Source organism: Protomyctophum bolini (genome assembly GCF_963924005.1).
Source record: "Protomyctophum bolini genome assembly, chromosome: 18".
NCBI lineage: Eukaryota > Metazoa > Chordata > Actinopteri > Myctophiformes > Myctophidae > Protomyctophum > Protomyctophum bolini.
Genome location: NC_137879.1, coordinates 22,402,831 through 22,411,618, shown reverse-complemented (window position 1 = coordinate 22,411,618; position 8,788 = coordinate 22,402,831). Strand labels below are relative to the sequence as shown.

General features: G+C 47.1%; 1 protein-coding gene across 1 annotated transcript; it reads left to right on the top strand.

Moving 5' to 3' along the window:
• The first annotated feature begins 231 nt into the window (after positions 1–231).
• Positions 232–3,078, top strand: nog2 (noggin 2). Its single transcript, XM_080788571.1, has one exon. The coding sequence runs from the start codon at positions 1,693–1,695 to the stop codon at positions 2,341–2,343; it is 651 nt and encodes a 216-aa protein (XP_080644697.1). The 5' UTR covers positions 232–1,692; the 3' UTR covers positions 2,344–3,078.
• The last annotated feature ends 5,710 nt before the right edge of the window (positions 3,079–8,788 follow it).

Sequence of the window (8,788 nt, the reverse complement as noted above, 5' to 3'; positions counted from 1 at the left end):
AAAAGAAAATGTATAATATGCATAACTTGGTTGGGGGGTGTGGAATATCAGAATAACTGTCAGGAGGAATAAAAAGAACTCGGCGGCTTTAGGACCCGGGCTGATCCCTGTGATTGTGGCCGATATTTTTCCACGTTGTGCGGGGAGGGGTGGTGGGGAGGGGGCCGCTGTCAATCATAGTGAAAGTGGCAGTGGTGGGCAGGCCCCGCTGACACTTTGTACCGTCGGAGGGGGATATTTAACTTGGGATTGAGCGCCTGCTCGCAACAGACACACTCACACACAGTGTGCCTAAGCAAAGAAACGCTCCCCGCGCCAAGTCTACTCTCAGACCTCCTGAAGTAGGAGCTTGTCAGTAGGAGCTACTGTACCAGGCTATCAAAGCAGTGGAAGCTCTCCCCCAGGAATTGACGCTTTGCTCTCCGACCCGGCCAGAGACAGGCGGCTCTCCAGCTTTTTGGGACACTATAGCCTTCGCCATGCAACCGCGGCGGGACCTGGAGCTATTCTGAGAGGAAAACCACGCAATGTCACCGCCGTGAAAGCAAGGGGACTTCGTTCGCACTCGCAGAAAAAGAGAACTTTTCACTTGTCATGGTGCATTTTGCACTTGATATGCATTTAGCGCGCAGTTTGCTGTAAAGACATTTCATCCAGACATTTTCACGCGCACAACCGAGCGTGCTCGGGGAATGTTTAAAGTTCGTATTTCATTTCGTATGTGTGCGTGTGTGTGTATGTGTGTGTGTGCGTGTGTGTGGACAGTGGACCTGCCACATGATTTGGAACGACTCCTGGAAAGATACATGGCTGCTGTGATTTTATAGCTTCTGATTGCCTGCCGTGGCGCGTTATCTTTTTGTGGAGGGAATAAACTAATCCAGTTTTTTGGACATTATCAGTTGACGGTGCTGGAATACCAACACGAGGACTGAGCAGAGGAGAGGTGTCCTCCGTCCATGGATCGTGCGCTCTGCCCTGGGACCTTGTCAAAACCCGAGAGCGCCGTCAGGCCACGTTGAAAGAAGCCACGTTTATAAAAGCCGTGCGTAAAAATAACATTGGCCAAGACGGCCTTCATTGCCGGGCCGGTGACATTTAAAACTTGGTGAAGTACTCTTTTGTGCGCCCTAGCTGCTCTCTCGGGGCGCTCCGGATCTATTTTGTCTCTGTGGAGAACGCGGGATCTTTAGAAACACTTCATTCCATGCAGCTCTCGCCTCAGCCACTGTCATCCAGTCTAGACAATTTGTCGTGGCTTCGAGTCCCTGGGGTAACCATGACAACCGCAAGAAACCCAAAGTGAATCTAAGGGAGAGGGGTGAGGCTGGAGAGAGCGTGAATAGAGTTTTCCCCATTTTGTTTTTGTGCTGTTTTTGTTTAGACTAAACTCTAAACCCCTTTTTTCTTTTTCGTTACTTTTTTGTGTGTGCTAAGAAGAGGCACCCTTTTCGCGCTGCAAGGTTGCATCAGCGGGCAAATTGCTAAATTGATCGGAGCCCTAAAAAGCAAGCCCTCCGTTCCATGTCATTCAAACCCGACGTGGTCTATTAAAAGTATCGTCTTGCTCGTGGCAGTACTTCGACTATTTATGAAGCCCCGGGCTGCTCATTTCATAGTGCACAGTAGCGGGGAAAAGAACTGAATATTCGACACACAGAGAGCCGCTGCAGCCAAAACAAGAGTTCAAACATGGGCTCCTTCTCACAGACGCTGCTCGTCTACGCGCTGGTGGTGATGTGCGTCCACCTCGGAGTCTCCCAGCATTACCTTCGCCTCCGTCCGTCGCCCAGCGACACCCTCCCCGTGCCCGACCTGAAGGAGGACCCCGACCCGGAGTACGACCCCCGCGAGCAGGACCTGTCCGAGAGGACGCTGCGGAAAAAGCTCGGCAGCAACTTCGACCCGACGTTCATGTCCGTCTCGTCGCCCATGGCCATGCAGGTGAACCTCTCCGCGCAGGACACGCAGGTGCGCATGCAGGGACCCATGCCCAACGACATTAAAAAGCTGGACCTCACGGAGACGCCGTACGGCAAGCGGGTCAAGGTGGGCAAGAAGGCCCGCAGGAAATTCCTGCAGTGGCTGTGGACGTACACGCACTGTCCCGTGGTGTACACCTGGAAGGACCTGGGCGTGAGGTTCTGGCCGCGCTACATCAAGGAGGGCAACTGCTTCAGCGAGCGCTCGTGCTCCTTCCCCGAGGGCATGTTCTGCAAGCCGGTCAAGTCGATCACCAAGACGTTCCTGCGGTGGTACTGTCAGGGCTTTTTAAGACAGAAATATTGTACGTGGATACAGGTGCAATACCCAATCATCTCAGAGTGCAAGTGTTCGTGCTGATTTTCTCTCCCTATTGGAAGTAATAGTGGGGGTCGAAGGAGGGGGGGAGGGAGGGGGGGGTGGAGTGGACTGGAAATACGGTTTCTATTGCACTGTTAACTCTCTACAGAGGTGGGCACCATAGCGAATCTATTTTTTTATATAGCATTTTAATTGAAATACCAACATTGTACATATTTAAGAAAAATGCAGCTATTTTTTCTAAATGAACCCAGGACCATATTTTATTTTCAGCCCTGAAAAACGTTGTTTTCGGGGGGACATATTAAGCACTTCGTAAGGAAGGGCTTCTTTTTATTTTTTATGAGACGTTGAAGATGGAATGCATACACTTCTCCAAGAGGTGGATTTTTTTTTCCTTTTCAACTGAACATTGATGCTGACTGTTACTTCACTGCAATGCTGCCTAGAGTTTTTTGTATGATATTAATATCAATAATAATTAAATTGAAAAAAAGTTGAGGATAAAGATATATATAAAGGCGTGAACTCAGCTTTTTTTGGAATACATAGTATTGTAGAAATAAACAAATCTGTACGTTTTATTTATTATTTTAACGATTGTGAGTATAGAGCATAAGGAAAGAGAATAGCAGAGTATACCAGAAAAAAATAATAATTATGGGAAGATGTCTACTTGAATATTTCTAAAAATAAAAAAATAAAAAAGTAAAACATATCAGTGTACATGTTATGGTTACACGTTTTAGCAATAAAGTCTATCTTTTCAACATGTATTAGTGTCAAGCCATGTTGCTTATAAATGCCTGTCTCTATGCGTGGCCCGAGGGGGCGTGTATATATGAAGTGTGTGGAGCTACACAAGGGTCTGTCCCGCGGAGTGCATGGAATGGAGTCGCTGAATGCACGCACGCACGCAGTGCACACCACAGCCAGCCAGCAGCATGCAGCGGACTGCCTGACGCTCCACGCTGTCACAGTGATTTTAGAAACGGCTGATTTACTGCGTTGTGTAATGCGCAACACATACCGAGAGCGCCGAGTCCACAGAACTGGCATTCATTTGTTTGAACCGGCAGGGATAGAGAGAGAGAGGGAGAGAGGGAGAGGCCACGCATATCCATCTCTCCCAGTCACCCCCTGCCTATACGCACACACGCTCATTTCTCGACTCCAAGGTGTTAACATAACGGTAAAATATGATTCAGACATTTCAAACACTGTCAGATGATGAAATGGCGAGGCACGCAGCGCGAGCCAGCCATGCAGGCCAGGCCAGGGGCGTCTGGGGTCTGCTGCTGCTGCCTCTGTGCGCTGGAAGCTCACAGCACAAAGTTCCACTGAGGTATTTGTATAGAGGTGGACTGGAGCAGACCGGCGCCTATTCAAGTCTGACCGCCCCCGAGAGAGGGAGAGAGAGAGAGAGAGAGAGAGAGAGAGAGCGAGAGTGAGAGTGAGAGAGAGAGAGAGAGAGAGAGAGAGAGAGAGAGAGAGAGAGAGAGAGAGAGAGAGAAAACAAAGCCCATAAAACAATGGTCAACTGTTTTTGACGTTAGCAGACTATTAATTGGAGAGCGGGGGTACGCTGTCTGCGACTTAAAGAGATATGGCCAATTAAAAGCTCTGGAGACATGCGGCGAATTAAGTCCCCATGAAATCAAAGCGGGGAGTCATTTACTCTAAGTAGGGGGTTTTATAGTGTTTATATTATTCTTTAAATACAAATCAACGACTTAAACAGAGCCATGACTAAATGTCTCAAAAAGCTCCCCCCCCCCAAATGTTTCTAAAAGCAGCGATGTAGAGAGTATTTCCACTGAGCGCATCTTGTGCGCGTTAAAGTGATTTGTGCCTTTGCGGCCAGAGTTGGATTTGACACTTGCCGCCCGGTTATTGTGACAGATCCACTGAGGGGATTTGGTAAGGAGAGGAGGAGAGCGGCAGTATGCCAGCGGAGGAGGAGGAGGAGGAGGGGGCTGCTTTCCTTACTGTCAGCTTCTTTCTTGATGATGTCTCGGGGTTTTTAGAAACTGCGTCTCTGACTCGACGGCGCCACTCAGCCGCCCCCTCTCGACTGCGCAGAATGAGGCACTTTGGAGAAACAGTAACCCTTTCAGGCTCTGCCCGAGGAGTATTTTAGAAGCGTGTGAAAGGCTATACGCCGCCCTGGCTCCAGCCAGTTAGGTGCGCACCTTTAGAAACAGCCCCCGCCAGTCGAGTTCAGATGATTCTGGGGCTTGTTATTTTGTGTGTGTGTCCCCCCCCTCTCTCTCTCTCTCTCTCTCTCTCTCTCTCTCTGCCGTGGACTAGGATTTCGTTGTAATTCGATGTGATCCGATCCTGTTCTAGTATACTACTGATCTCTCTCACTACAATGTTTCCAGCGCTGCATTTCAAACTCTGGGGGTTAGGGTAGCCTACAAGGTATATATCCAGCACGCATTGCACACTGCACAGGCCCATTAACTCTATTGAATTTGAACTTGGGTTATACATAGACCATAAGACAGTGTTTCTTCAGACAGTGTTTATATAAAACCTGCATGTGAGTGTCTAATTTCATTCAGAAGCATGATGTGCATGAGTGTAGTAGGCCCTACTGTACGTTTTTTCCTCACACCTGGGAGATGTGTCTTAATAAATCATTGGAATCAATATAGTGATGTTTATATGAAGCACTTATTCATTTAGAAAAGTTAGCAAAAAAAATAGAAAAACGCCTCAATCTCAAGCACATACCATTCATGCCATCTGTTATGCTTTCATTTATCAAAATTCACACATACCCACCCAACGCGAAACCCAAAATGAGGCCCGTATAGCCATAAATAGCCCTTTGATTGACATGTTATGTTGGTGAAAAGAGGAGAGAGAAAAAAAAGCCTCCCCATCAACACTACCATCACAGCGCCACATGTGTGCTGTTGACACATCAATGAGCAGACCCAGGAGCAGCAGCACTTATTGCTGCATTCATAAACTGATGTCCATAAACACGTCAGGACGGTCTAAGCTGAACATCATTGGGGAAGGAAGGCCTTCTCAAAGTGGGTGCTGCATGTGACCATGGGGGTGCCTTATAGGCGTAGACTACTTTGATATTATAGCATCTCAGAACCAAAACTTTGAATATTTAGTTGTCATTTAAAAAATAAAATAACTCTTGAGAGCGTTTCATTCTACTCTCTCAAGAGTTACAGATCTATAAGGGTCCATTTGGTTACCAGCTCTCCATCATTTAGCATGGGGACCCACCTGGAATCCCTTCAAGGACCACTGGTGGACCCCGGCCCACTGGTTGAAAACCCCTGACTTAGACCCTCTAGACAGTACTCTAGACTGAGTGACTTAGTGTAACACACCTGAGTTGCACTGTACTTATTATTCCGTCTCTACACCAACTCTCTTCACCAAAAATAGCAGATCTATACAACTGTTCATATAGATCAGCTATACTGTTGGTGAACGTTCCCCCCAGAAAGGGGACGCATGGGGTTCAAGTGTTATACGTGTATAGTATAAAGTTATTTTCAGTCTGTCCTATAATGGAAACTGGTATTCTCTGTCAAGCTTTTCTCTGTGACATGCTGTATCTTAGGGGGAAAGATTTGCATATTTATTGTAGGCCTACCATAATATGACAAAAATTAACAGCGTAATGTCGGGGGTGACGTGGATGAGAAGGTTATTTACAGGGCTGCCCTGAGCCGGAAAAAGATTGAGAACCAATCTAGCCCATTGCCTATCAGCAGTGGTGGGAAAAGTACTCACATTTTTTACTTAAGTATAAAAGTATCAATACTGTAATTTAAAATGAAACTTCTATGACAGTGCTGACATATTGAAGTGACATTATTCCGGGAGAGTGCGCTCAGCCCTGCGGTCGCTCTCGCCTATATTAAGGCGTCTTACTGGTGTATGTTTTGTAATAATAATAAAAGTAACTACCGGTACTAACTAAAGTTTTCAAATAGTGGAGTAAAAGCACAATATTTGCCTCTGAGATGTAATGTAGTAAAGGTATTGGAAATTGGAAATACTCAAGTAAAGTACACCTCAAAACTGCACTTAAACACAGTATACTTAAATAAATGTACTTAGTTACTTCCCACCCCTGCCTATTAGACGCTGAACATCATTAGGGACATATGTTTAGATTGTCTACCACAGTCTGTCTCCCTATTCATCAGCGCAGACCGCTGGCATCCCCACATCCTGACAAAAACAGCACAATTACTGCCGTGCTGGAAATAGATATTCTATACCTGGCTTACAAACATGCCCCGTATCCAACAGAGGGCTAATATGACAGTTTCATGTTTACTCCCTTGGGCTGATATGGGAGATAACGCACGCATATAGTATTTACTGCTCATAACGAAGCTAGGATTGAATAATGGCTGCCTGGAGACGATTATGACAGGAACCACGAGGAAGGAAGGGGCGCTGAACTGACACGCTAAGTGGTGGAGATGACGAGACACTGTCTCCTGGTGAGAGTCAATTATCCTGATGAATTATACTTCCAATTGGGAATGATTTGGGGAGAGGGGATGCGGTGACTGTCCCGCGCACACAAATATGCAAGGCACACATGCGCGCGGCCAATACACGTACCTGAGAGGTCGAGGAAGCCCCGAGATTGGTACCCAGCGTCCGTGTGTGTGTGTGTGTGTGTGTGTGTGTGTGTGTGTGTTCATACTGACAGACAGAACACACACACACACACACACACACACACACACACACACACCGGGTGTGTGTCTGGTGGGGAAACAGACAGACAGACGGATGGAGACAAGGGTCTGCGGCTGTAACTAAGGCCCAAACCCTATGGTTGTAAAAGGCAATGAGTCAGCAAGGCTGAGGTTATTGATGATGACAGGGTATTAGATGGTGCACAGAGGGGAGGGAGGGGACATGTATACACGAGCATGCACGCACACGGTCACCAGAGCTGATATCCAACATTCCCTTTAGACCACAAACCAATTCTGTGGTGTCTGGAGGCACGTGCGTGTGTGTGTGTGTGTGTGGGGGTGTGCGCGCGCGCGCAGGTGTGTACAGTATGTGTCATGTTGTAGCCTATAAGATGATGCGTGCATTCACAATGTGCACATGGAGATGTGTTTTCAGTATTATATGCCTCAATTTGTGATGTCTACCCAGTATCCTATATCCTAATATAAATGCACCACGTAATTCACATAACTCGAGAACCGTCCGTCCCACCGACTTTGCGACTTCAAATTTGACACACGCATTCCACACCACCACAGGGAGTGCAGTGCCCGGTGTCAAGTCCTTCGGATTTGTCCAGAACCAGCATGAAAGCCTCTGCCCAGGCTCCGGACAGGGCCCAAATCCAGATCGGCCCTAGATCTCCATATGGAGCTGGCCTGTTCTGACATCACAATCACACCTGATCAACCCCCAATGGGCACTGATCACCCCTATATCTCCATATATGGAGCTGGCCTATTCCTATCAAGTTCTGACATCACAATGATGCAGACCTCGCCCTTCATTAGCCAATTGATCACACCTGATCATTCACCCCCCAACAGGCACTGTTCTAGTATATTACGATTGGCTTAAGGGCGGAGCAGTGCATTGGAGTTACCAATGCACTGAATGCACTGCAGCTGTGCCCAAATTTGGAGTGTGCCTGAATGTGTCGTCATGGCATCAGGCACAAACAAACCAGTCAGCTCCATACATGAGCTCAAAAGGGCAAAAGGGGGCATGCGGCATGCCACGTGACAAAATCATAAGAATAAGTTGAACTTTAAAAACGGGCATCCATCCTCGGTTACGTTAACACTTTTATGTGCCTACTGTGTGCATGGTACTGTATGTTGGAATTATTTAAGCAATATTACACAAGAGTGTGTTCTTTATCGTCATTAATCCATGCCTGCGGTTCTGAAAGGCATCGCAGAAGTTACCCTTAAAACTAGGATTATCGCTGAAAAACTATATATTTTTCATGACAGATGTAGCCACTATATGATCACAAATGTCCCAAGAAACTAGCTAGCCTAGCCACCGAGTCTGCTGCGCTCTGGGAGAAAAGCACGGCTGAATACTTTGTTGTGATTAGCAGTTCCAATATTGTGGTTAAAGCGCGGCTAGAAATCTGTTTCAACCAATCAGATTGATTCCTCGAAACGACCTGTTGTATAATCTGAAGTGAGTGGGAAGTTATTTGCCTCTGCGTGCGCATGCCATGCATATGTGTGCGTGCGTTTGTGTGTTTGTGGAGTGGGGGGGACATTTTGTGGATGTCTGGGTGGGTATGGTTCTACAGATCCATTACAGACCTCCGGGTGGTCCTCCATTGATGGGTCACTTTTTCAACCACTAAAAGACTGAAGCCTTGATGCCTAATGATGGCGTTCACTTACAGACGATACGCTTGAAATGCAAGGCTGTGTGTCTGCGCCTGAATCTGTTTACATATGTGTGTATCATGTATGCAAGT

What these genes read in the sequence shown, in the direction of transcription:
- nog2 (XM_080788571.1), top strand. Translation starts at nt 1,693, where the DNA reads ATGGGCTCCTTCTCACAGACGCTGCTCGTCTACGCGCTGGTGGTGATG.